This window comes from Pseudorasbora parva, chromosome 2, assembly GCF_024679245.1.
Source record: "Pseudorasbora parva isolate DD20220531a chromosome 2, ASM2467924v1, whole genome shotgun sequence".
NCBI classification, from domain to species: Eukaryota; Metazoa; Chordata; class Actinopteri; order Cypriniformes; family Gobionidae; genus Pseudorasbora; species Pseudorasbora parva.
This window is the reverse complement of record NC_090173.1, coordinates 1,270,221-1,297,720: the sequence shown is the minus strand read 5'-3', so window position 1 is coordinate 1,297,720 and position 27,500 is coordinate 1,270,221. Positions and strand designations below refer to the sequence as shown.

Genomic DNA, 27,500 nt, shown 5'->3' with positions numbered 1-27,500 from the left:
TGCGGTATTCGACCCGGGACGAGCGCTGTGTGAACAAAAGCCGAAACTAATGCCGCAGCGTGTGCGTAGTTATCGTGCGACTCCTAGAGCTTGTTTCTTCAATAACACAACCCTGCAGTGCCAGAAGAGCTCGTCGGTGTTTTAAATGCAGAGAGTGTTCGTATACAAAAGAAACTAAAATTAAACAAGCAGAAATGAGTGCAAACTGGACACAAGTCGAGACCACGGAGCTCCTTACTATCCGCGCTGAAGCGGAGATCGCTCGCCGTTATACGTCACATCAGGATGTCACGCGTCAACTCGACCCGGGACCGTTACGGGTTGTGTGTGAAAGCGCACATATTACGGTATTTCACTGGCAGTGAGAATGGACCAAATCTAGCGGCCCGGGAACAAATGCCGGGTCGCATTATCCGTGTGTTTGCCGGAATCGCAGTGTGTGTGTGTGTGTGTGTGTGTGTGTGTGTGTCAGACCTGTGGAGGCGTTGACGGTGATGATGTGACCTGAGCTGATCAGCACACAGGCGGAAGAGAACTGCTTCCTCCACAGCGGATCTGCACTTCCTGTCTGAAGGCCGCACTGAACCGAAAACAGCGGCTCTCTGAGAGGCCTTGACCACAGCAGCTGACCTCTGACCCCGCTGACCGCCGACACGCTGAACTCTGCACACACACACACACACACACACACACACACACACACACACACATACAGCGAGTGGTCAGATTCTGTCTCGATGCAGACCGCCACAAGGGCCAACACCAGCTTAGTTCCCGGAGAGCCTTTCCTCAGAAACGCTTCTTCTTCCCATAAAGCATCCTGGGGCCAACACACAGCAGGCTGGACGACGGGGCTCCATATCATCACAGCTATAGTTACAGTTATCGTTACAGTTATCGTTACAGTTATCGTTATAGTTATCGTTACAGTTATCATTATAGTTATCGTTACAGTTATCGTTACAGTTATCATTATAGTTATCATTATAGTTATCGTTACAGTTATCATTATAGTTATCATTATAGTTATCGTTACAGTTATCATTATAGTTATCGTTACAGTTATCATTATAGTTATCATTATAGTTATCGTTACAATTATCGTTACAGTTATCGTTATAGTTATCATTATAGTTATCGTTACAGTTATCATTATAGTTATCATTATAGTTATCGTTACAGTTATCATTATAGTTATCATTATAGTTATCGTTACAGTTATCATTATAGTTATCATTATAGTTATCGTTACAGTTATCGTTATAGTTATCGTTACAGTTATCATTATAGTTATCGTTACAGTTATCGTTACAATTATCGTTACAGTTATCGTTATAGTTATCGTTACAGTTATCATTATAGTTATCGTTACAGTTATCGTTACAGTTATCATTATAGTTATCGTTACAGTTATAGTTACAGTTATCGTTACAGTTATCGTTATAGTTATCGTTACAGCTATAGTTACAGTTATCGTTACAGTTATCATTATAGTTATCGTTACAGTTATCGTTACAGTTATCGTTATAGTTATCGTTACAGTTATCGTTACAGTTATCGTTATAGTTATCGTTACAGTTATCATTATAGTTATCGTTACAGTTATCGTTACAGTTATCATTATAGTTATCATTATAGTTATCGTTACAGTTATCATTATAGTTATCATTATAGTTATCGTTACAGTTATCGTTATAGTTATCGTTACAGTTATCATTATAGTTATCGTTACAGTTATCGTTACAATTATCGTTACAGTTATCGTTATAGTTATCGTTACAGTTATCATTATAGTTATCGTTACAGTTATCGTTACAGTTATCATTATAGTTATCGTTACAGTTATAGTTACAGTTATCGTTACAGTTATCGTTATAGTTATCGTTACAGCTATAGTTACAGTTATCGTTACAGTTATCATTATAGTTATCGTTACAGTTATCGTTACAGTTATCGTTATAGTTATCGTTACAGCTATAGTTACAGTTATCGTTACAGTTATCGTTATAGTTATCGTTACAGCTATAGTTACAGTTATCGTTACAGTTATCGTTACAGTTATCATTATAGTTATCGTTACAGTTATAGTTACAGTTATCGTTACAGTTATCGTTACAGTTATCATTATAGTTATCGTTACAGTTATAGTTACAGTTATCGTTACAGTTATCGTTACAGTTATCATTATAGTTATCGTTACAGTTATAGTTACAGTTATCGTTACAGTTATCGTTACAGTTATCATTATAGTTATCGTTACAGTTATAGTTACAGTTATCGTTACATTTATCGTTACAGTTATCATTATAGTTATCGTTACAGTTATAGTTACAGTTATCGTTACAGCTATAGTTACAGTTATCGTTACAGCTATAGTTATAGTTATTGTTACAGTTATCGTTATAGTTATCGTTACAGCTATAGTTACAGTTATCGTTACAGCTATAGTTACAGTTATCGTTACAGTTATCGTTATAGTTATCGTTACAGCTATAGTTACAGTTATCGTTACAGTTATCGTTACAGTTATCATTATAGTTATCGTTACAGTTATAGTTACAGTTATCGTTACAGTTATCGTTACAGTTATCATTATAGTTATCGTTACAGTTATAGTTACAGTTATAGTTACAGTTATCGTTACAGTTATCGTTACAGTTATCATTATAGTTATCGTTACAGTTATAGTTACAGTTATCGTTACAGCTATAGTTACAGTTATCGTTACAGCTATAGTTATAGTTATTGTTACAGTTATCGTTATAGTTATCGTTACAGCTATAGTTACAGTTATCGTTACAGCTATAGTTATAGTTATCATTATAGTTATCGTTACAGTTATCGTTACAGTTATCATTATAGTTATCGTTATAGTTATCGCTACAGTTATCATTATAGTTATTGTTACAGTTATCGTTACAGTTATCGTTATAGTTATCGCTACAGTTATCATTATAGTTATCGTTACAGTTATCATTATAGTTATCGTTACAGTTATCGTTACAGTTATCGTTACAGTTATCGTTATAGTTATCGCTACAGTTTTCGTTATAGTTATCGTTACAGTTATCATTATAGTTACAGTTATAGTTATCGTTACAGTTATCGTTACAGCTATAGTTACAGTTACAGTTATCGTTACAGCTATAGTTACAGTTATAGTTATCGTTACAGTTACAGTTATAGTTATCGTTACAGCTATAGTTACAGTTATAGTTATCGTTACAGCTATAGTTACAGTTATAGTTACAGTTATAGTTATCGTTACAGTTACAGTTATAGTTATCGTTACAGCTATAGTTACAGTTATAGTTACAGTTATAGTTATCGTTACAGCTATAGTTACAGTTATAGTTACAGTTATAGTTATAGTTATCGCTACAGTTTTCGTTATAGTTATCGTTACAGCTATAGTTACAGTTATCGTTACAGTTATCGTTATAGTTATCGCTACAGTTTTCGTTATAGTTATCGTTACAGTTATCATTATAGTTACAGTTATAGTTATCGTTACAGTTATCGTTACAGCTATAGTTACAGTTACAGTTATCGTTACAGCTATAGTTACAGTTATAGTTATCGTTACAGTTACAGTTATAGTTATAGTTATCGTTACAGTTACAGTTATAGTTATCGTTACAGCTATAGTTACAGTTATAGTTACAGTTATAGTTATCGTTACAGTTACAGTTATAGTTATCGTTACAGCTATAGTTACAGTTATAGTTACAGTTATAGTTATCGTTACAGCTATAGTTACAGTTATAGTTACAGTTATAGTTACAGTTATAGTTATCGTTACAGCTATAGTTACAGTTACAGTTATCGTTACAGCTATAGTTACAGTTATAGTTATCGTTACAGTTACAGTTATAGTTATCGTTACAGCTATAGTTACAGTTATAGTTATCGTTACAGTTACAGTTATAGTTATCGTTACAGCTATAGTTACAGTTATAGTTATCGTTACAGCTATAGTTACAGTTATCATTATAGTTATCGTTACAGTTATCATTATAGTTATCGTTACAGTTATCATTACAGTTATAGTTACAGTTATCGTGACAGTTATAGTTACATTTATCATTACAGTTATAGTTACAGTTATCGTTAAAAATATCGTTACAGTTATAAGAGTTACAGTTATCACTACAGTTATAATTGCAGTCATAGTTATCGTTAGTTACAGTTATCTTGACAGTTATAGTTACAGTTATCATTACAGTTATAGTTACAGTTATCGTTAAAAATATAGTTACAGTTATCGTTACAGTTATAGTTACAGTTATCGTTAAAAATATCGTTACAGTTATAAGAGTTACAGTTATCACTACAGTTATAATTGCAGTCATAGTTATCGTTAGTTACAGTTATCGTGACAGTTATAGTTACAGTTATCATTACAGTTATAGTTACAGTTATCGTTAAAAATATCGTTACAGTTATAAGAGTTACAGTTATCACTACAGTTATAATTGCAGTCATAGTTATCGTTAGTTACAGTTATCGTGACAGTTATAGTTACAGTTATCATTACAGTTATAGTTATCGTTACAGTTATAGTTACAGTTATCGTTATCATTATCGTTACAGTTATAAGAGTTACAGTTATTTTTACAGTTATAGTTATGGTTACAGTTATCACTACAGTTATAATTGCAGTCATAGTTATCGTTAGTTACAGTTATCGTGACAGTTATAGTTATCATGACAGTTATAGTTATCGTGACAGTTATAGTTATCGTTACAGTTATAGTTATCGTGACAGTTATAGTTATGGTGACAGTTATAGTTATCGTTAGAGTTATAGTTATCGTGACAGTCATAGTTATCGTTAGTTACAGTTATCGTGACAGTTATAGTTATCGTGACAGTTATAGTTATCGTGACAGTTATAGTTATCGTTAGAGTTATAGTTATCGTGACAGTTATAGTTATCGTTACAGTTATAGTTATCGTTAGAGTTATAGTTATCATGACAGTTATAGTTATCGTTACAGTTATAGTTATCGTGACAGTTATAGTTATCGTTAGAGTTATAGTTATCGTGACAGTCATAGTTATCGTTAGTTACAGTTATCGTGACAGTTATAGTTATCGTGACAGTTATAGTTATCGTGACAGTTATAGTTATCGTTAGAGTTATAGTTATCGTGACAGTTATAGTTATCGTTACAGTTATAGTTATCGTTAGAGTTATAGTTATCGTGACAGTTATAGTTATCGTGACAGTTATAGTTATCGTTAGAGTTATAGTTATCGTGACAGTCATAGTTATCGTTAGTTACAGTTATCGTGACAGTTATAGTTATCGTGACAGTTATAGTTATCGTGACAGTTATAGTTATCGTTAGAGTTATAGTTATCGTGACAGTTATAGTTATCGTTACAGTTATAGTTATCGTTAGAGTTATAGTTATCATGACAGTTATAGTTATCGTTACAGTTATAGTTATCGTGACAGTTATAGTTATCGTTACAGTTATAGTTATCGTTACAGTTATAGTTATCATGACAGTTATAGTTATCGTTACAGTTATAGTTATCGTGACAGTTATAGTTATCGTGACAGTTATAGTTATCGTTAGTTATAGTTATCGTTACAGTTATAGTTATCGTTACAGTTATAGTTATCATGACAGTTATAGTTATCGTTACAGTTATAGTTATCGTGACAGTTATAGTTATCGTGACAGTCATAGTTATCGTTAGTTACAGTTATCGTGACAGTTATAGTTATCGTGACAGTTATAGTTATCGTTAGAGTTATAGTTATCGTGACAGTTATAGTTATCGTTACAGTTATAGTTATCGTTAGAGTTATAGTTATCATGACAGTTATAGTTATCGTTACAGTTATAGTTATCGTGACAGTTATAGTTATCGTTACAGTTATAGTTATCGTTACAGTTATAGTTATCATGACAGTTATAGTTATCGTTACAGTTATAGTTATCGTGACAGTTATAGTTATCGTGACAGTTATAGTTATCGTTACAGTTATAGTTATCGTGACAGTTATAGTTATCGTGACAGTTATAGTTATCGTTACAGTTATAGTTATCGTGACAGTTATAGTTATCGTTACAGTTATGGTTATCGTGACAGTTATAGTTATCGTTACAGTTAAAGTTATCGTTACAGTTATAGTTATCGTGACAGTTATAGTTATCATGACAGTTATAGTTATCGTTACAGTTATAGTTATCATGACAGTTATAGTTATCGTTACAGTTACAGTTATCGTTACAGTTAGTTATCGTGACAGTTATAGTTATCGTTACAGTTATAGTTATCGTGACAGTTACAGTTATCGTTACAGTTAGTTATCGTTACAGTTATAGTTTTCGTGACAGTTACAGTTATTGTTACAGTTATAGTTATTGTGACAGCTATAGTTATCGTGACAGTTATAGTTATCGTGACAGTTATAGTTATCGTGACAGCTATAGTTATCATGACAGTTATAGTTATCGTTACAGTTATAGTTATCATGACAGTTATAGTTATCGTTACAGTTACAGTTATCGTTACAGTTAGTTATCGTGACAGTTATAGTTATCGTTACAGTTATAGTTATTGTTACAGTTACAGTTATAGTTATCATGACAGTTATAGTTATCGTGACAGTTACAGTTATCGTTACAGTTAGTTATCGTTACAGTTATAGTTTTCGTGACAGTTACAGTTATTGTTACAGTTATAGTTATTGTGACAGCTATAGTTATCGTGACAGCTATAGTTATCGTGACAGTTATAGTTATCGTGACAGTTATAGTTATCGTGACAGCTATAGTTACAGTTATAGTTACAGTTATAGTTATCATGACAGTTATCGTTACAGTTATCGTGACAGTTATAGTTATCGTAACAGTTATCGTTACAGTTATAGTTATCGTGACAGTTCTCGTGACAGTTATAGTTATTGTGACAGTTATAGTTATCATGACAGTTATCGTGACAGTTATCGTGACAGTTATAGTTATCGTGACAGTTATAGTTAGTTTTTAGAGATTTTGCTTTGCTTTCCGTCCTCTCTTGCGCTCACCTTTGTTCTGCGCGCTCATTGGCTGACTGTCATTAGAGACGCTCGTGACGCCGATCAAAACGTCCTCCAGTCCGTCTCCGTCCACGTCCCACAATGCCAGCGGAGGCGACGTCATGCCTGAGAACACACACACACACGTGTTGAGTCTTTGGGTTCTTCCTGTGCTGTGGTGCGGAGGAGCACTCACTCACACACACACACTCACCACTGGCGTCTCCGAGCTCGTTCTGCCAGTGTTGCGGCGCCCCCTGTGGGCAGGGGATGAGGAACGCACACACACACACACACACACACACACAGACTCACCGCTGGCGTCTCCGAGCTCGTTCTGCCAGTGTTGCGGCGCCCCCTGTGGGCAGGGGATGAGGAACGCACACACACACACACACACACACAGACACACACACACACACACAGACTCACCGCTGGCGTCTCCGAGCTCGTTCTGCCAGTGTTGCGGCGCCCCCTGTGGGCAGGGGATGAGGAACGCACACAGCAGTACTAGTATCGCAGCACAGCTCAGCGGCAGCAGGAAGGCTGAGGTCCTCACCGCTCCGCGCACTCGCCCCGCCTTCTCCTCAGCGGCTCCGCCCACTCCCCGCACAGGCCCCGCCTCCACATCCAGCCCCGGCCCCTCCGCCTCCTCAAGCTCCTCCTCCTCGTCCCTCAGGCCGGCCCCCGCCGCGCTCACGCCGTTCCGCGGATAGTTGAGCACCAGATCGTCGTCCTCCGTCTCATCCTCGCTATCGGCCTGCGTTAGCGGATCGTACTCGCCCAGATCCGAGCCCTTCTTACCTGCGGTTAATACAGCGCTCATTAAGATAGCATTAGACTGTACATTCGGCAGAAAAAACACCGCTTCAGAAGATAGCTAACAATCCGTTACCATAAAAACACTGTGGTCACGTGATATTGCCATTTACCATAGTACTGTACATCCATCACACCAGGGTATTTACACGGTGTTAGTCTGTGGTGTTCAGAATGATTAAATGATAATATATCATCAACTCGTCTGAGGTCAGTGCAGGTCGTGTATGTGCGTTCAGAATGATTAAATGATAATATATCATCACGCTCGACTGAGGTCAGTGCAGGTCGTGTGCGTTCAAATGCGACCGGATCAGTAGTGTTATTATTCACGGGACATTCTAGCGCTTAACGTGGTTATTAATGTGCTAAGACCGTGTTATTAACATGAACACATGGCCCCAGGATGCACCATGGGAAGAAGAAGGGCTTCTGAGGAGAGGAACGGCTCTCCAGGAAAATATCATTTAATAAAGTAAACTAGAGTATTTTCCTCCCATAGAACATTTTTATATAGTACTTTATTAATATGATATTTCATGAGTTTGGTCTGTTATTAACACTGTCCTAGTACATTAATAAGCCACGTTAAGCGTTATACCGAGTATAATAACAATACTGATCGTGTCGCATTTGAACGCATAACGGACTGAAGATGCGTCGTAAGATTCACATCCCTGACGTCATCGAGCACAAACACAGAGCGCACAAATGAAGCGCTGCTCGTTATACTGTCATTCATTCGGTCGCTTATTGACGATTTAATATTTGACTTACCCGGTAATTTCAGAGCTCGAGACAGAGCTGCAGCCATGGCGCGAGATGTTATCCGCGACGCGACGCGTGTGTGCCGCTGCAGCCGCCGCCGCGCTGAACAGATGCATCATGGGAAATGGAGTCCGATGGAAACATCAAACGGACAGCAAATACACATTTATTTATTTCGCCAGCTAATATCATATATTAATACTCCCAGATGGTGAAATGTGCCGGCGGTGTTTATTTATAGTTAGATGATGATTCAGCCTGAAATTAAAATACTCTTGCTTTCGTGTGTGTATTTATTTCTATTAAATGAAATTGCAAGAGTAGGTCGTTGTAGAGTTTTCTCTTACAAAGCAAACTATTAAACATTATTCACAATAATTTAGGCTTTCGCTTTAGTATTTCAACATTTACACTGCTTTTCTTGTTTTTATCTGTCTAAATTCATTTTAATGTACTTATTTAAATCTGTTTTAGATCAAATACTAAATTTTTAATAGACCAATTGTCTGTTAATAATAATAATAATAATAATAATAATAATAATAATAATAATATATTTTATTTGTAAAGCCCCTTTCATAGTTAAAAACAATCCCGAAGTGCTAAAAGTGTCATTCAGGATGCGCGCGCAGCTCGGTTGCAGAAAGTGAGAGAGAGATAGCGTTTACGTATAGAAAATTACATAATCGTTAGCTTTAAATAGACTTATTATAGATAATTAGATATTATTGTCAAAATGTTGTCCGCTATATTACAATAGTGTGTATAACGCATTTACACGCCAGAGATTTAGTTTCTCTCTTCACACATTTTACTACAAGTTTGGGAAAATCAGGAGAAAATGAAAAGATGTTTTTCCTTTTCCTGCCTCTGGGAAAATATAAAACAGGCTATTTCACTAATATTTAACTTTGTATAATTGATAATATAATATATATAAAATAGCCTAAATTTAAAAAAATATAAACGAGGCCCAACATCCATTTAAGTGTGCGTGTTAGCTAGGACTATCTCGATTTTAAACAATTTTACATTTTCAATCAGTGTCAGCAATTTAATCAAACATTCCCAGATAACAATTTTTGGTTCCCAGAACGTTCTGGGAGCGTTAGTTTCTAGTTCCCAGAACGTTCCCAGGACAGACGTCCTAACGCTCTCTATTGGTTAGCCAGGAACGTTTTCTTTACGTAAATAGAATGTTGACTGTTGGTTTGGAGAACATTCCCAGAACATTCCCAGAACGTTCCCCTAACCTCTTTTCTCCGATATCATTTACCCTGCTGTACGTAATCGGCCAGCATTCGCGTCCCGTTTTGTTTAAACGGCATGGAAGACGGATCAGTGGACGTCATGGACCATGCCTTGTGTTGAACTTGTTTAATCAATATAAATATTTCAAGCACATAAACCTTCATACGGCGGATTAAATCAGATTGAATGTAATGTATTAATGTACCTTTCGGAACTTGTAGGCCCGTAGCCAACTTCTCTGTTTTGGTCAGTAAACCAGAATTTCTCGGTTAACATCATGTAGTCTTCGATTATGTGTCCAATCTCTCGGAACTATTTACACTCGTATACTTATTCACTATAACTCATTATTCAATAAAGATCGATAAACTACTGTCAGTCAGTCGGTAAAAACGAAATGACGTTAATATTTAAATAGAAGACGGAATAAAGTGCGCGCTGGAGAAGTGCAGCAACGAAATATACAAATACCCCTGCATATATATTAGAAAAAATGTAATCTAAAAAATAACAGAACATTCTGGGAAGGTTCTCTTTTAAGGTTACAAAAACACAACCAATAGAGAACGTTCCCAGAATGTGTTTATTTGGTTCCCCACAAAATTAACCAAACGGGAACCATATGGGAACGTTAGGGGAACGTTAGGGGAACGGGTACTGGGTTTGATCAAACTGCTAATGCTAAATGATTCAACTGTTGTTATATATGTAGCTTAGCATGATTTACACCAGCGTGTTTCATCAAGTTATAACATGTTCCCTGGGAGTAGGGAACATGTTATAACTTGTAGGCTGGGAGTTGGTCGATATAGGTATTTATTTAGTAGTTTAATCATTTACTTATTTCTATGAAGGCTAATTATTTTGTGTTGATATTATGAAACGATGAGTGCCCGTTCTTCGTACCTCGCTAAACACATCTGAGATGATTTGACTGATCCCAGATCCTGATAACTGATCTCTGGCTAACTTGGTTCTTGTTCAAACAAATTTGCGGATTATTGGTGTCTATAGTATTATACGCAAATTCTACACAACATTAAAATATTATTTTCAAATAAACTGTTATATATATTATTATTTTAAATGATTATCGCCCCTGGTTCAGTAATGAACTCTTGTTATAGAGCAGCAGTGGCTGGGACAGATTTTAATATCTCCTCAAGATGCGATCTGACATAAGCCTGAGCAGGAAGAACGGGCGCCATCTTGTGTTCCTCCGCGGAGTCGCAGTCCCTCAACTCCTCATTATCGATCAGCAAACGCTCAGTACTGATCATCTATCCTCCCCATACCGACTCTCTGAGGGAGAGGTTGATTATTATCGATCATTGGTTCTCTCTTTATACTCGTTATGGGGTTTCGGGGCAGATCCTGGTCCCGCGGGCATCTCGCGAAGTAAGCGAGTCACCGCAGCGGGCGGACCTGTACCCGTTCAAAAATTCCTCTCGCGAGTTTGAGCGAGGACACGGGCGTCACCCCGCGTCGTTATTTTCCTTACTCATCAGTTTAAGGCATAACCTGACCGGCGGCGCGCTCGCGCTCCCGTTCCCGCGCGCCGCTGAGTACAGAGACGGTGAGGGAACGCGAGTGCGCGGGCTCAGGCGGGAGATGTGCTAGATATCACTAGATAATACACTTCTGTGAAGATTAGCGTTCGGTTATTAAGCGTGTAGTGGTAAAAAAGCTAAATTTAAAGTGAGAATGAGGGCTTCGCGCGGTGCATTGTGGGATCGCGGGTGACGTCACGGCGCTTCGCTGTTCCTATTGGCTGTTCCACTTGTTTTCTCGTGATTTTTCGCTACATTCGCGTGTAATATTAGAAACATCATTATGTGGGGCTATTTTATTAATCAAGCAGAAATCTCTATTTTAATGTGATGTTAAAATTACTAGTACTTTTATTTAATATGCTATTGTAAAAAAAAAAAAAAAGAAAGAAAAAAAACAGGAAAATAAAAGAAAAAACCCAAGGCCTTTTATTATTTTATTTTTAATTGTGTGTATATAAATGGAATAGTTTTACTCTATTATATTGTGAAAACAGTGGCAAACTTCCGTGTTTCACGCGCGCGTTTTGACCCTTACTGCGGCCCGTCACGCAACGCTTAGTCCCGCCCATATGTCTGTACGTAACGCGCATGCGCACTGGCGTCTACTCGGAATCCTTTAGCAAAGGTAGATATGGCGGATCTCTCTCTGGATGAAGTGATTCGTCGCCGCAGTGCGAACGCTCGGGGAGTCAGTAAGAGGTAAACCTATTTAACACTTTAATCCGCGATAATATAACGCGCCGCGGCGGTTTAGCCGTGTAGTTTTTGTAATATAAACGCAGTCGTGTTAGGCTCTTAGTGAGCGAGATGTCCCGCCTTCCCCCGCCGCTCATTGGTTAACACGGCCGCTCCCGCTTTCTGATTGGCTGGCGCGCGTGGCTCATGGCGTCCAGCGCGTTTTTCTAGATCTTTTTTTTACAAACAAACCGCGTACATCCGATTAATATCTTTTTTAATATCGCGTACGCGTTATATCACACTACAAGCGTTACTGTAGAGCGCCGAACGCCGCTGCTTACACGACACACCCGTTCCTTCAGTGATTGATCGATGTATCGGCCAATATCCGTCGATCGAAGTAACACTAACCAGTAACGTGCATAAATGTAACGCACGATTAAAATGTATCTTAATGAAAGCATGTAAACATTGTTGCACCTGATTCTGACTGATATAATAATCACACAAGAGCAAGAAAACCCTGTTAAAGGTGTCATGAACTGGCTTTTGTTATACTGTAATGACGTTTGTGTGGTGTTTACATTCAAAAACATCATAACTAATCAGTAAAAGGCTGTTTTCTACACTGGCTTTGACGCTCAGAATACAGAAAAACATAATGTGTTTGAGTTAATTCACAATAAACAATTAGAAATTGTAGCCTACATAGTGCACTCTTCACATTTAATGTTAAACGTTGATAATGATCATGTTCTATTCTGTAATGTCAATATAAATCATACACTATCAGAATAAAAAGGATGTATTGTATGGGTGGATCGTCCCATCACTTAGGAAAATATCTGTACCCATTTGACTTTTAGTAAATTTAATAATAATTTTCAGTTTAAAAGTGTCTGAAACTGGCCTGGAAAGTATCGGTATCGTACCGAAAACAAAATGAGTGGTATCGCCCATCCCTACTGGAGATTTGGAAGTTAACGCCCACGGCTGGGATTGGATAAGATTCGCATATTTAATGAGCTTCAGCTCCAGTTCAGGGGCCCGTTCTTCGTACCTCTTTAACACATCCGAGATGATTTGACAGATCCCAGATCTTTAATCCTAATAACTGAACTCTGGCTAATTTGGTTCTTCAAACAAATTTGCGGATTGGATTAAAATATCTGGATGAAGTTATCTGAGCTCACTGCTCGTGCCTGCGTTCCCTGAAGAGGGCAGTTGATCGATACTCCAAACCACGATCAGCAGCGATTGGCCGGCGTCAAGACAACGGAATGAAAGTATTAATTAAAGCTCCCCTGTGTGATATTCCCCATCTAGCGGAGTAAAGGTTTATGACCATCCAGTGGATAATAGTTTCTGCTCCTCTCAATTCTGATTTCGGTTTAACTCCTACGGTGGCTGAGTGTTAAAACGCGAAAGGCGAAGCTTGAGTTTACGGGTATGTCCCTCTGTGGCTACTGTACTTTCAAGATGGAGGAGCAACATGGCGGCCGGCACTCGAACCCCTCACCCGTATGTGTTTTCAACGGCATATTATAAACTTACGAGTACTGTATTACTTGAAAGAAGTAAATATACATTAATGAGCACATATATTTTTGAAAGAACTGAGTGTTTTTAGCTAAAGAGTCATTAGTGTTAAGAGTTAGCGGCGTATGAAGAACAGGCCCCAGATGTATAACCAATATAATTTTAAATAGGTTTTACACACTTATAGCAATATCGTATCGCATATCGCATTTTTCTTCAATATCGCACAGCTCTATAAGGAAGTTTCAGCTCTGAAACTTAGAGGATATTCTTATAAACCATGACCTTATATCACAAGCTCAGGGGAAAGTTGATTTCTTAATTCATCAGCCCTTTAACTGGTATTGTTTGTCCCGCCCACAGGCCCGTATATGGTCGAGGGGCGGGGTCAGTGGGCAGGGCCTTCGACGCCCGTCAGAAGATCGGCAGCAGCGATGTCCGACAGAGGCTGGGTGGAGCTACAGGAGGTGAGTGTGTGTGTGTGTGCGAGTGTGTGTGTGTGTGTGTGAGTCCTAACGCATGTCTCCGTCCAGCGTTTCAGGTGAAGGATGCGCGGGAGAAGCTAGCGCAGAAGGACGCGCGGTTCCGCATCCGCGGCCGAGGGGGGGGTGGGGCGGTGCTGGACGCACGCCAGACCATAAACTCGCGCAAACAGCAGCCGGTTGCCGTGGCGTCCGTCCCGCCCTCGCCCAGCAAACCCTCAGCCGCGGCCGCCGGGATCCCACACATACAATTCCACAACACCAGGGGGGGCGTGGCCATGCAGCCAGGAGGCGGGATCACCAGAGGGGGCGTGGCCATGCAGCCAGGAGGCGGGATCACCAAGGTAGTCGACGCACGTGATAGGCTGAGCTTGAAGAGGAGCGTCCCTACGTCGTCCAATCAGATGGACACGTCTCTGAAGATCACCAAAACCATCCAGGTGAGCCAATGACAGACGAGCGTGATGATCATGTGACCTGCGGCGTGACTCAGATGTTGATTTTGTGTGTGTGTGTGTGTGTGTGTGTGTTTTTGCATTTGCAGCAGAGGCCTGTGGGAATGACCAGCGGGATCCGCATCAATGTTCCCAGCAGAACAGCTCCGGTCAGTGGACACACACTAGTATTATGAAGGAGAACACGCACTAACATACACACACCGACACACACACCAGTGTAATGAAAGAGAACACACACTCTCTCTCTCTGCAGGGTTTGTCTGCTGATGATGATGATCGAATGATGCCTAACAAACAGATGAAGTTCACCACAGCCAACAGCCTGCAGACACGGGTGAGACACACACACACACACACACACACACACACACACACACACACACACACACACACACAGTGGCTTTCACACGCACTCACTTACTCTCTCGCTCTCTCTCTCACACACACACACACTCTCAATCTCTCTCTCCTCTCACACACACACACACACACACACACACACACACACACACACTTCTTATTGGCAGCTTTATTGGCATGACTTGTACAGTATTGCCAAAGCATTGGCGATCACATAAGCAATGAAAATAAAAATAAAATCAATAAATCAATCAGTAAATATACATGTACACATTTTATAATCAAGAAAACAATTAAGACAATTAAAAATAACTAATTAGATAATAATTAAAAAGCAGTTTTATCGGTTTGTACATATCCAGACAGCTGAGGATGCTCTGACTTTAGTTGTGTCCACTGGCTGACTCTGTTTGTGGCAGGCTGGCACACGATTGGCTGCGGTTGCAATCAGGATAGAATATGAGTTGTTTTTTCTGAATTTGGTAATGCCATAAAATTAGGTTCTAGTTGTTGGAATTTAGTGAAATTTACTAATGTGGAATGCCCTAGCAACGACGCAGAACACCCTAGCAACCACCTACTAACCAACCAGAATACCTTAGCAACCGCCTCAACACACCTTAGCAACAGGCCCGAGTTTTGCCACGGCAAGCACCACTCACAATTTCTTCAGGAATTGTAGTCTAGTAAATTACATTTTACAAATTCTTGAAATTTACATTCATTGTAAATTCTAACTCCCTCTCCTCACACACACATACACACTAACTCTCTCTCTCTCTCTCTCTGTCTGCAGCCTGTGCCTGTCTCTCTCTCGACTCCCATCACTAAGGTGGTGAAGAACGACTCGTACACGCCTCCATCCGTCCCCGTGGCGACGGCCCGCCCCCCCACACAGACCCTGCCTCCTGTTTCCAGGACAACCGTTGGCACGCAACAGGCGGGTGGAGACGCCAGCAGACAAACACACACGCCCCCACAGGTAGGTACACACACACACACACACACACACACACACACACACACACACACACACTCCAGTGTGAATAATATCAAGGTTTTTTTGTTAACTATTGGCCTAGAGAGTCCCGAGAATGTGTCCCATTGAGCCAAAAGCCTCAGGCTAGTTCTCCACAGTAGGTATTTTTAGATAATCTGTGATATTAACGAGCGAGTCGATGGACAGCGGCGGGCTCAGAGGCGAAGCATGAGGAGTTATACCTGTGCTATGAAGCATGTGGCCGAAAAATCATGCGACACACACTCCTGTCCGTGGTAGAGAAGTGTGACAGCACCCCCTGGTGGTGATTTCTGCCGTATTTCCCTCAGGCCTGTAGAGCCACGAGTCAGTCTCGCTCCGATCGCCTTAAGATGGCTCCTCGAGTCTCGCTCCGATCGCCTTAAGATGGCTCCTCGAGTCTCTCCCCGATCGCCTTAAGATGGCTCCTCGAGTCTCTCCCCGATCGCCTTAAGATGGCTCCTCGAGTCTCGCTCCGATCGCCTTAAGATGGCTCCTCGAGTCTCGCTCCGATCGCCTTAAGATGACTCCTCGAGTCTCGCCCCAATCGCCTTAAGATGGCTCCGCGAGTCTCGCTCCGATCGCCTTAAGATGACTCCTCGAGTCTCGCTCCGATCGCCTTAAGATGGCTCCTCGAGTCTCTCCCCGATCGCCTTAAGATGGCTCCTCGAGTCTCGCCCCGATCGCCTTAAGATGGCTCCTCGAGTCTCGCCCCGATCGCCTTAAGATGACTCCGCGAGTCTCGCCCCGATCGCCTTAAGATGACTCCGCGAGTCTCGCTCCGATCGCCTTAAGATGGCTTCTCGAGTCTCGCTCCGATCGCCTTAAGATGGCTCCTCGAGTCTCGCCCCGATCGCCTTAAGATGGCTCCTCGAGTCTCGCCCCGATCGCCTTAAGATGGCTCCTCGAGTCTCGCCCCGATCGCCTTAAGATGGCTCCTCGAGTCTCGCCCCGATCGCCTTAAGATGGCTCCTCGAGTCTCGCCCCGATCGCCTTAAGATGGCTCCTCGAGTCTCGCCCCGATCGCCTTAAGATGGCTCCTCGAGTCTCGCCCCGATCGCCTTAAGATGGCTCCTCGAGTCTCGCCCCGATCGCCTTAAGATGGCTCCTCGAGTCTCGCCCCGATCGCCTTAAGATGGCTCCTCGAGTCTCGCCCCGATCGCCTTAAGATGGCTCCGCGGGTCTCGCCCCGATCGCCTTAAGATGGCTCCTCGAGTCTCGCCCCGATCGCCTTAAGATGGCTCCTCGAGTCTCGCTCCGATGGCCTTAAGATGGCTCCTCGAGTCTCGCTCCGATCGCCTTAAGATGGCTCCTCGAGTCTCGCCCCGATCGCCTTAAGATGGCTCCTCGAGTCTCGCCCCGATCGCCTTAAGATGGCTCCTCGAGTCTCGCCCCGATCGCCTTAAGATGGCTCCTCGGGTCTCGTTCCGATCGCCTTAAGATGGCTCCGCGGGTCTCGCCCCGATCGCCTTAAGATGGCTCCTCGAGTCTCGCCCCGATCGCCTTAAGATGGCTCCTCGGGTCTCGTTCCGATCGCCTTAAGATGGCTCCGCGGGTCTCGCCCCGATCGCCTTAAGATGGCTCCTCGAGTCTCGCCCCGATCGCCTTAAGATGGCTCCTCGAGTCTCGCCCCGATCGCCTTAAGATGGCTCCTCGAGTCTCGCCCCGATCGCCTTAAGATGGCTCCTCGAGTCTCGCCCCGATCGCCTTAAGATGGCTCCTCGAGTCTCGCCCCGATCGCCTTAAGATGGCTCCGCGGGTCTCGCCCCGATCGCCTTAAGATGGCTCCTCGAGTCTCGCCCCGATCGCCTTAAGATGGCTCCTCGAGTCTCGCTCCGATGGCCTTAAGATGGCTCCTCGAGTCTCGCCCCGATCGCCTTAAGATGGCTCCTCGAGTCTCGCCCCGATCGCCTTAAGATGGCTCCTCGAGTCTCGCCCCGATCGCCTTAAGATGGCTCCTCGAGTCTCGCCCCGATCGCCTTAAGATGGCTCCTCGGGTCTCGTTCCGATCGCCTTAAGATGGCTCCGCGGGTCTCGCCCCGATCGCCTTAAGATGGCTCCTCGAGTCTCGCCCCGATCGCCTTAAGATGACTCCTCGAGTCTCGCTCGATCGCCTTAAGATGACTCCGCGAGTCTCGCTCCGATCGCCTTAAGATGGCTCCTCGAGTCTCGCCCCGATCGCCTTAAGATGGCTCCTCGAGTCTCGCTCCGATCGCCTTAAGATGGCTCCTCGAGTCTCGCCCCGATCGCCTTAAGATGGCTCCGCGAGTCTAGCCCCGATCGCCTTAAGATGGCTCCGCGGGTCTCGCCCCGATCGCCTTAAGATGGCTCCGCGGGTCTCGCCCCGATCGCCTTAAGATGGCTCCGCGGGTCTCGCCCCGATCGCCTTAAGATGGCTCCGCGGGTCTCGCCCCGATCGCCTTAAGATGGCTCCGCGGGTCTCGCCCCGATCGCCTTAAGATGGCTCCTCGAGTCTCGCCCCGATCGCCTTAAGATGGCTCCTCGAGTCTCGCCCCGATCGCCTTAAGATGGCTCCGCGAGTCTCGCCCCGATCGCCTTAAGATGGCTCCTCGAGTCTCGCCCCGATCGCCTTAAGATGGCTCCTCGAGTCTCGCCCCGATCGCCTTAAGATGGCTCCGCGGGCCTCGCCCCGATCGCCTTAAGATGGCTCCGCGGGTCTCGCCCCGATCGCCTTAAGATGGCTCCTCCGGTCTCGCCCCGATCGCCTTAAGATGGCTCCGCGGGTCTCGCCCCGATCGCCTTAAGATGGCTCCTCGGGTCTCGCCCCGATCGGCCTTAAGATGGCTCCGCGGGTCTCGCTCCGATCGCCTTAAGATGGCTCCGCGAGTCTCGCCCCGATCGCCTTAAGATGGCTCCGCGGGTCTCGCCCCGATCGCCTTAAGATGGCTCCGCGGGTCTCGCCCCGATCGCCTTAAGATGGCTCCGCGGGTCTCGCCCCGATCGCCTTAAGATGGCTCCGCGGGTCTCGCCCCGATCGCCTTAAGATGGCTCCTCGGGTCTCGCCCCGATCGCCTTAAGATGGCTCCTCGAGTCTCGCCCCGATCGCCTTAAGATGGCTCCTCGAGTCTCGCCCCGATCGCCTTAAGATGGCTCCTCGAGTCTCGCTCCGATCGCCTTAAGATGGCTCCTCGAGTCTCGCTCCGATCGCCTTAAGATGGCTCCTCGAGTCTCGCCCCGATCGCCTTAAGATGGCTCCTCGAGTCTCGCCCCGATCGCCTTAAGATGGCTCCGCGAGTCTCGCCCCGATCGCCTTAAGATGGCTCCGCGGGTCTCGCCCCGATCGCCTTAAGATGGCTCCTCGAGTCTCGCCCCGATCGCCTTAAGATGACTCCTCGAGTCTCGCTCGATCGCCTTAAGATGACTCCGCGAGTCTCGCTCCGATCGCCTTAAGATGGCTCCTCGAGTCTCGCCCCGATCGCCTTAAGATGGCTCCTCGAGTCTCGCCCCGATCGCCTTAAGATGGCTCCTCGAGTCTCGCCCCGATCGCCTTAAGATGGCTCCGCGAGTCTAGCCCCGATCGCCTTAAGATGGCTCCGCGGGTCTCGCCCCGATCGCCTTAAGATGGCTCCGCGGGTCTCGCCCCGATCGCCTTAAGATGGCTCCGCGGGTCTCGCCCCGATCGCCTTAAGATGGCTCCGCGGGTCTCGCCCCGATCGCCTTAAGATGGCTCCGCGGGTCTCGCCCCGATCGCCTTAAGATGGCTCCTCGAGTCTCGCCCCGATCGCCTTAAGATGGCTCCTCGAGTCTCGCCCCGATCGCCTTAAGATGGCTCCGCGAGTCTCGCCCCGATCGCCTTAAGATGGCTCCTCGAGTCTCGCCCCGATCGCCTTAAGATGGCTCCTCGAGTCTCGCCCCGATCGCCTTAAGATGGCTCCGCGGGCCTCGCCCCGATCGCCTTAAGATGGCTCCGCGGGTCTCGCCCCGATCGCCTTAAGATGGCTCCTCCGGTCTCGCCCCGATCGCCTTAAGATGGCTCCGCGGGTCTCGCCCCGATCGCCTTAAGATGGCTCCTCGGGTCTCGCCCCGATCGGCCTTAAGATGGCTCCGCGGGTCTCGCTCCGATCGCCTTAAGATGGCTCCGCGAGTCTCGCCCCGATCGCCTTAAGATGGCTCCGCGGGTCTCGCCCCGATCGCCTTAAGATGGCTCCGCGGGTCTCGCCCCGATCGCCTTAAGATGGCTCCGCGGGTCTCGCCCCGATCGCCTTAAGATGGCTCCGCGGGTCTCGCCCCGATCGCCTTAAGATGGCTCCTCGGGTCTCGCCCCGATCGCCTTAAGATGGCTCCTCGAGTCTCGCCCCGATCGCCTTAAGATGGCTCCTCGAGTCTCGCCCCGATCGCCTTAAGATGGCTCCTCGAGTCTCGCTCCGATCGCCTTAAGATGGCTCCTCGAGTCTCGCTCCGATCGCCTTAAGATGGCTCCTCGAGTCTCGCCCCGATCGCCTTAAGATGGCTCCTCGAGTCTCGCCCCGATCGCCTTAAGATGGCTCCGCGAGTCTCGCCCCGATCGCCTTAAGATGGCTCCGCGGGTCTCGCCCCGATCGCCTTAAGATGGCTCCGCGGGTCTCGCCCCGATCGCCTTAAGATGGCTCCTCGAGTCTCGCCCCGATCGCCTTAAGATGGCTCCTCGAGTCTCGCCCCGATCGCCTTAAGATGGCTCCGCGAGTCTCGCTCCGATCGCCTTAAGATGGCTCCTCCGGTCTCGCCCCGATCGCCTTAAGATGGCTCCTCGGGTCTCGTTCCGATCGCCTTAAGATGGCTCCGCGAGTCTCGCTCCGATCGCCTTAAGATGGCTCCTCGGGTCTCGTTCCGATCGCCTTAAGATGGCTCCGCGAGTCTCGCTCCGATCGCCTTAAGATGGCTCCGCGAGTCTCGCTCCGATCGCCTTAAGATGGCTCCTCGAGTCTCGCTCCGATCGCCTTAAGATGGCTCCTCGAGTCTCGCTCCGATCGCCTTAAGATGACTCCGCGAGTCTCGCTCCGATCGCCTTAAGATGGCTCCTCGAGTCTCGCTCCGATCGCCTTAAGATGACTCCGCGAGTCTCGCTCCGATCGCCTTAAGATGGCTCCTCGAGTCTCGCTCCGATCGCCTTAAGATGGCTCCGCGAGTCTCGCTCCGATCGCCTTAAGATGGCTCCGCGAGTCTCGCTCCGATCGCCTTAAGATGGCTCCTCGAGTCTCGCCCCGATCGCCTTAAGATGGCTTCTCGAGTCTCTCCCCGATCGCCTTAAGATGGCTCCTCGAGTCTCGCCCCGATCGCCTTAAGATGGCTCCTCGAGTCTCGCCCCGATCGCCTTAAGATGGCTCCTCGAGTCTCGCTCCGATCGCCTTAAGATGGCTCCTCGAGTCTCGCTCCGATCGCCTTATGATGGCTCCTCGAGTCTCGCTCCGATCGGCCTTAAGATGGCTCCTCGAGTCTCGCCCCGATCGCCTTAAGATGGCTCCTCGAGTCTCGCCCCGATCGCCTTAAGATGGCTCCTCGAGTCTCGCCCCGATCGCCTTAAGATGGCTCCTCGAGTCTCGCCCCGATCGCCTTAAGATGGCTCCTCGAGTCTCGCCCCGATCGCCTTAAGATGGCTCCTCGAGTCTCGCTCGATCGCCTTAAGATGGCTCCTCGAGTCTCGCCCCGATCGCCTTAAGATGGCTCCTCGAGTCTCGCTCGATCGCCTTAAGATGGCTCCTCGAGTCTCGCCCCGATCGCCTTAAGATGGCTCCTCGAGTCTCGCCCCGATCGCCTTAAGATGGCTCCTCGAGTCTCGCCCCGATCGCCTTAAGATGGCTCCTCGAGTCTCGCCCCGATCGCCTTAAGATGGCTCCTCGAGTCTCGCCCCGATCGCCTTAAGATGGCTCCTCGGGTCTCGCCCCGATCGCCTTAAGATGGCTCCTCGGGTCTCGCCCCGATCGCCTTAAGATGGCTCCTCGGGTCTCGCTCCGATCGCCTTAAGATGGCTCCTCGAGTCTCGCTCCGATCGGCCTTAAGATGGCTCCTCGAGTCTCGCTCCGATCGCCTTAAGATGGCTCCTCGAGTCTCGCCCCGATCGCCTTAAGATGGCTCCGCGAGTCTCTCCCCGATCGCCTTAAGATGGCTCCGCGAGTCTCTCCCCGATCGCCTTAAGATGGCTCCTCGAGTCTCGCTCCGATCGCCTTAAGATGGCTCCTCGAGTCTCGCCCCGATCGCCTTAAGATGGCTCCGCGAGTCTCGCTCCGATCGCCTTAAGATGGCTCCGCGAGTCTCTCCCCGATCGCCTTAAGATGGCTCCTCGAGTCTCGCTCCGATCGCCTTAAGATGGCTCCTCGAGTCTCGCCCCGATCGCCTTAAGATGGCTCCTCGAGTCTCGCCCCGATCGCCTTAAGATGACTCCGCGAGTCTCGCTCCGATCGCCTTAAGATGGCTCCTCGAGTCTCGCTCCGATCGCCTTAAGATGGCTCCTCGAGTCTCGCCCCGATCGCCTTAAGATGGCTCCGCGAGTCTCGCTCCGATCGCCTTAAGATGGCTCCTCGGGTCTCGCTCCGATCGCCTTAAGATGGCTCCGCGGGTCTCGCCCCGATCGCCTTAAGATGGCTCCTCGAGTCTCGCTCCGATCGCCTTAAGATGGCTCCTCGGGTCTCGTTCCGATCGCCTTAAGATGGCTCCTCGAGTCTCGCTCCGATCGCCTTAAGATGGCTCCACGAGTCTCGCTCCGATCGCCTTAAGATGGCTCCTCGAGTCTCTCCCCGATCGCCTTAAGATGGCTCCGCGAGTCTCGCTCCGATCGCCTTAAGATGGCTCCGCGAGTCTCGCTCCGATCGCCTTAAGATGGCTCCGCGAGTCTCGCTCCGATCGCCTTAAGATGGCTCCTCGAGTCTCGCTCCGATCACCTTAAGATGGCTCCGCGAGTCTCGCTCCGATCGCCTTAAGATGGCTCCTCGAGTCTCGCTCCGATCACCTTAAGATGGCTCCTCGAGTCTCGCTCGATCGCCTTAAGATGGCTCCTCGAGTCTCGCCCCGATCGCCTTAAGATGGCTCCGCGAGTCTCGCTCCGATCGCCTTAAGATGGCTCCGCGAGTCTCGCTCGATCGCCTTAAGATGGCTCCTCGAGTCTCGCCCCGATCGCCTTAAGATGGCTCCGCGAGTCTCGCTCCGATCCCCTTAAGATGGCTCCTCGAGTCTCGCTCGATCGCCTTAAGATGGCTCCTCGAGTCTCGCCCCGATCGCCTTAAGATGGCTCCTCGAGTCTCGCTCCGATCGCCTTAAGATGGCCGCTGTATTTCATTGGCTGATCGGGAAGGGTTTTTTGAGGGGAACTAGTATATGCTGGGGCACTCATAGCCCACTCTCAGGCCAATCGGACCAGCGGATGGGTGGCTATATGACCTGTCTCTCTCTCTCAGCCTTTCTTAAGTCCTCTGATTGACACACACACACACACACACACACACACACACACACACACACACACACACACACACTCACTCATGACCTGTATCTCTCTCAGCCTGTCTTCAGTCCTCTGATTGACACACACACACACACACTCATGACCTCTCTCTCTCTGTCAGCCTGTCTTCAGTCCTCTGGAGGGCACCAAGATCACAGTCCACAACCTTCACCCCCGTGTGACAGAGGAGGATATAGTGGTGAGCCTCTGCTTACACATACACACACACACACACACACACACACACACACACATGAAGAGTGACCAGAGCATCTCAGCTGTGTGTGTGTGTTTGTGTGTGCAGGAGCTGTTCTGTGTGTGCGGCGCGCTCAAGCGGGCGAGGCTGGTGAAAGTGGGCGTGGCCGAGGTGGTGTTCGTGCGTAAGGAGGACGCAGTCAGTGCATACAGGAAATACAACAACCGCTGCCTGGACGGTGAGTGTGTGTGTGTGTGTGTGTATGTATGTGTGTGTCTGTGAGAGAGACGCTCTACAGCTGAAACTAACTACTGTGTGTGTGTGTGTGTGTTCAGGTCAGCCGATGAAGTGTAACCTGCACATGCAGGGCAGTGTGATCACGTCAGAGCAGCCCATCCTCCTGTGAGTTACACCACACACACTCTCTCACACACACTCACATTTACAGGTTGGCATAATTTTGATCATAATTTAATCTTTTGCCAGTTTCGACTCAGTGTGTCATGTGATAATTTTGTATTGACTCAATTTCAACTCCTTTTCAAATGATTTATCAAATTACTTCCATTGTGCCTTCATTTTAATTTTTCCATTTGTCAAAAGTTCTCCATTTGTGTTATAATTTTGACCATCAATTTAAATTTTCATCATAATTTTGACTGTTGTAATTGCGACTTAATGTCTTTTTACAATATCAGCTCGTCAGTTTCCACTTTATGTCGATTATATCTTAGTATTTCATCATTTCCACGTTATAACGTCAGTTTGTGATTATTTAGTATTTCGCCTCGGCATGTCGTCATTTCACCTCAGGTGGACGATGATGTTGATGATTTTATAGTTGATGAGGATGTTGACGACGTTGTTGATGTTTGTTGTCGTTAACGATGTTGTGAACGATGTTGTTGTTAATGTTGTTATTGTTTTTGATGACGATGTTGATTGTTGTTGACGTTGTTTGTTGTTATTGTTGTTTGTTGTTAATGACGATGTTGATTGTTGTTGACGTTGTTTGTTGTTATTGTTGTTATTGTTGTTTGTTGTTAATGACGATGTTGTGAATGATGTTGGTTGTTAATGTTGTTGTTATTGTTGACGATGTTGTTTATGTTGGTTGTTTTTATTGTTGTTGATGACTGTTGTTGGGATGTTGGTTGTTATTGTTGTTGTTGACGATGTTGTTAATGTTGGTGTTGGTTGTTGTTGTTGATGATGTTGTTGTTGACTATGTTGTTGTTATTGTTGTTGACGACCTTGTTTTTGTTGACGATGATGATGTTGATGACGACAATGTTGTTGTTGACGTTGTTTTTGCTGCTGTTGTTGACGATGTTGTAGTTGGTTGTTGATGACTGTTGTTGGGATGTTGGTTGTTATTGTTGTTGTTGACGATGTTGTTAATGTTGGTGTTTGTTGTTAATGTTGTTGTTGACTATGTTGTTGTTATTGTTGTTGACGACCTTGTTTTTGTTGACGATGATGATGTTGATGACGACAATGTTGTTGTTGCTGCTGTTGTTGTTGATGTTGTTTTTGCTTCTGTTGTTGATAATGTTGTTGTTGTTGTTGTTGACATTGTTTTTGCTGCTGTTGTTGTTGATGTTGTTTTTGCTAATGTTGTTTTTGTTGTTGTTGACGTTGTTTTCTGTGGCGTTGCAGGAGGCTGAGTGACTCCCCGGGTGCGGCCGTCTCTGCTCTGAAGGACTCGTCGTCTCGCTCCGGCTCCGGCTCCAGACCCGCGGGGGCCGAGGTGGATCCGCAGACCATCCTGAGGGCCCTGTTCAAGTCCTCCAGCCAGAGCAGCGGGGGAGGAGCCAGTGGAGGAGGAGCCAGTGGAGGGGGAGGAGCCAGCGGAGGCGAGCCTGGGGGCGGAGCCACAGCCTTCCGCATTAAGATCTGAGCCTCCTCCTCCTCCACTCTCTCTGTTCCTCATCTGCTCATGCTCTCTCTGTGCTGTTCTTTTACCCTTTCCTCGGAGCTCGTGCTTGTGTTCGGCACCAAACGTTTGTACTGTAAAGATTATATTTCAAATAAACTCTGTTCTTTTGATCTTCCTGAGAAATAAATGAGTGACGCGTTACACACTGATCGTAACTCAGAATGATTTCTGAAGGGTCATGTGACACTGAAGGCTCGGGGAATGATGCCAAAAATATACACTTTTACTATACACCCATCATGCATAACATTATGACCACCCTCCTACCAAGATGTCAGCAGCAGATCCTTTAAGCCCTGTAAGATTCGAGGTGACTCGATGACTCGGGCTTGTTTGTGCACCCTGGTGCCAGTGTTCCCCAGGTAAGCCACGCACACGGCCATCCACGTGACGTAAAACAAAACGATACTGACCACTGCAGACCGGGAACAGCCCACAAGAGCTGCAGTTTTGGAGATGCTCTGACCCAGTCGTCTAGCCGTCACAATCTGGCCAAACTCGCTCAAATCATATCGGTGTATGTGCACACAGAGAGCAGCTGCTTTACACTGGAATAATACTTCACTGTGTTTATAATCAAATAAATAAGAAGACACTTTCAGAAACAACACGTGTAGGAGGTTTAATGAGACGACGTTAGTATAATTGAAGGTGTAATAGTAGTTAACTGTCTTCTATAGCATGAAACAAACAAAACACGACCTGAAAACTTATTTAAAAAACATCTTTGATATTTCATCTCATTATAGGATTAGTTGTTTGCCTTTGATAGATTTTACTTTCACTAAAACAGTGAACGTAACAGCTAGCAGTGGGTTTCTAAAAGTGGCTGTTGTTGTATTTCCACTGCTTTGAGTCACTGAATCATTCTGTGAAGTAATAAAGCCTCGTTTCTCACAGTTTTAAACACTGATGCCGCTTTTAGTCATGTGGAGCGCGACTGCAACTTTCCCCAGTGGAACTACAGTTCCCGGCAGCCATTGCGTCTCAGTTTCCGGTGACGCGGGTAAAAGAAGATGGCGCCGTCCGAAGATTCGCATGTGTGCGTCACTCCTGAAGGGTTTACCGGTAAACATTTGTTCATTAAGGGTTATATAATTAATAGCATGAGTATATTAACATGATAATAACGCTGCAGTTAAAGCGCCTGACGCTGGTGGCTCAGTGATGTGACTCTGTGTGTGTGTGTCTGTATCCTTGTGTGTGTCTGTGTGTGTATTCTTGCGTGTGTTTATGTGTCTCTCTCTCTCTGCGTGTGTGTGTTTGTGTGTCTCTCTCTGCGTGTGTGTGTCTGTATCCTTGTGTGTGTCTGTGTGTGTATTCTTGCGTGTGTTTGTGTGTCTCTCTCTCTGCGTGTGTGTGTTTGTGTGTCTCTCTCTGCGTTTGTGTGTGTGTGTCTGTATCCTTGTGTGTGTCTGTGTGTGTGTATTGCGTGTGTTTGTGTGTCTCTCTCTCTCTGCGTGTGTGTGTTTGTGTGTCTCTCTCTGCGTGTGTGTGTGTGTGTGTCTGTATCCTTGTGTGTGTCTGTGTGTGTGTATTGCGTGTGTTTGTGTGTCTCTCTCTCTCTACGTGTGTGTGTTTGTGTGTCTCTCTCTGCGCGTGTGTGCGTGTGTGTGTGTGTGTGTGTGTGTGTGTGTGTGTGTTTCTCTCTCTCTCTCTGCGTGTGTGTGTGTGTGTGTGTGTGTGTGTGTGTGTGTGTTTCTCTCTCTCTCTCTCTCTCTCTCTCTGTCTTTGTGTGTGTGTGTGTTTCTCTCTGTCTTTGTGTGTGTGTGTGTGTATTCTTGCGTGTGTTTGTGTGTGTCTCTCTCTGCGTGTGTGTGGGTCTGTGTCTGTCTGTCTGTCTGTGTGTGTGTGACTGTGTGTCTCTCTCTGTATATGTGTGTGTGTGTGTGTCAGTGCTGTCTCTGAGGTTCAGTGAGGATGATGCTCATGCGGCTCTTCATCAGTTGTGTGTTAAAGAGCATC

The 27,500-nt window shown here is 45.8% G+C and overlaps 3 protein-coding genes and 1 non-coding gene across 5 annotated transcripts in view; 2 read left to right on the top strand and 2 right to left on the bottom strand.

Annotated features, from left to right (window-relative positions):
- LOC137049789 (protein FAM234B-like) overlaps positions 1-8,728 on the bottom strand; it is an 11,297-nt gene extending 2,569 nt beyond the window's left edge. Inside the window, exons 1-4 of the mRNA XM_067428472.1 lie at positions 8,636-8,728; positions 7,472-7,843; positions 7,049-7,165; positions 475-663 (exon numbers count right to left, since the gene is read on the bottom strand). Coding sequence (XP_067284573.1) covers positions 475-663; positions 7,049-7,165; positions 7,472-7,843; positions 8,636-8,672 — 715 coding nt within the window. The 5' untranslated portion in view covers positions 8,673-8,728. The remainder of the gene's footprint in view (positions 1-474; positions 664-7,048; positions 7,166-7,471; positions 7,844-8,635) is intronic.
- Positions 8,729-11,241: 2,513 nt separating this feature from the next.
- LOC137057103 (U12 minor spliceosomal RNA) lies at positions 11,242-11,395 on the bottom strand. The gene has a single exon (XR_010900430.1). It is a non-coding gene; the product is annotated as a U12 minor spliceosomal RNA (small nuclear RNA).
- A 578-nt stretch (positions 11,396-11,973) lies between these two features.
- On the top strand, positions 11,974-25,676 carry poldip3 (polymerase (DNA-directed), delta interacting protein 3). Of its 2 annotated transcripts, XM_067453754.1 has the most exons (10): positions 11,974-12,129; positions 14,011-14,114; positions 14,181-14,569; positions 14,674-14,733; positions 14,841-14,921; positions 15,744-15,929; positions 23,522-23,599; positions 23,705-23,834; positions 23,932-23,998; positions 25,256-25,676. In XM_067453754.1, exons 1-10 carry the CDS (start codon positions 12,062-12,064, stop codon positions 25,494-25,496), a joined length of 1,404 nt encoding a protein of 467 aa, XP_067309855.1. In that variant the 5' UTR covers positions 11,974-12,061; the 3' UTR covers positions 25,497-25,676. The 2 variants fall into 2 exon arrangements, with proteins under 2 accessions (XP_067309855.1, XP_067309847.1); XM_067453746.1 differs by having other exon boundaries at positions 14,011-14,569.
- A 771-nt stretch (positions 25,677-26,447) lies between these two features.
- rrp7a (ribosomal RNA processing 7 homolog A) overlaps positions 26,448-27,500 on the top strand; it is a 10,142-nt gene continuing 9,089 nt past the window's right edge. The window contains exons 1-2 of the mRNA XM_067453781.1: positions 26,448-26,603; positions 27,432-27,500. The exon at positions 27,432-27,500 is cut by the window's right edge and continues 80 nt beyond it. Coding sequence (XP_067309882.1) covers positions 26,552-26,603; positions 27,432-27,500 — 121 coding nt within the window. The 5' untranslated portion in view covers positions 26,448-26,551. The remainder of the gene's footprint in view (positions 26,604-27,431) is intronic.

Coding starts and splice junctions, on each gene's coding strand:
- poldip3 (XM_067453746.1), top strand. CDS start 12,062: ATGGCGGATCTCTCTCTGGATGAAGTGATTCGTCGCCGCAGTGCGAAC. Junction 14,570..14,673: donor AGATCACCAAAACCATCCAG/GTGAGCCAATGA, acceptor TTGCATTTGCAG/CAGAGGCCTGTGGGAATGAC. Junction 23,999..25,255: donor TCAGAGCAGCCCATCCTCCT/GTGAGTTACACC, acceptor GTGGCGTTGCAG/GAGGCTGAGTGACTCCCCGG.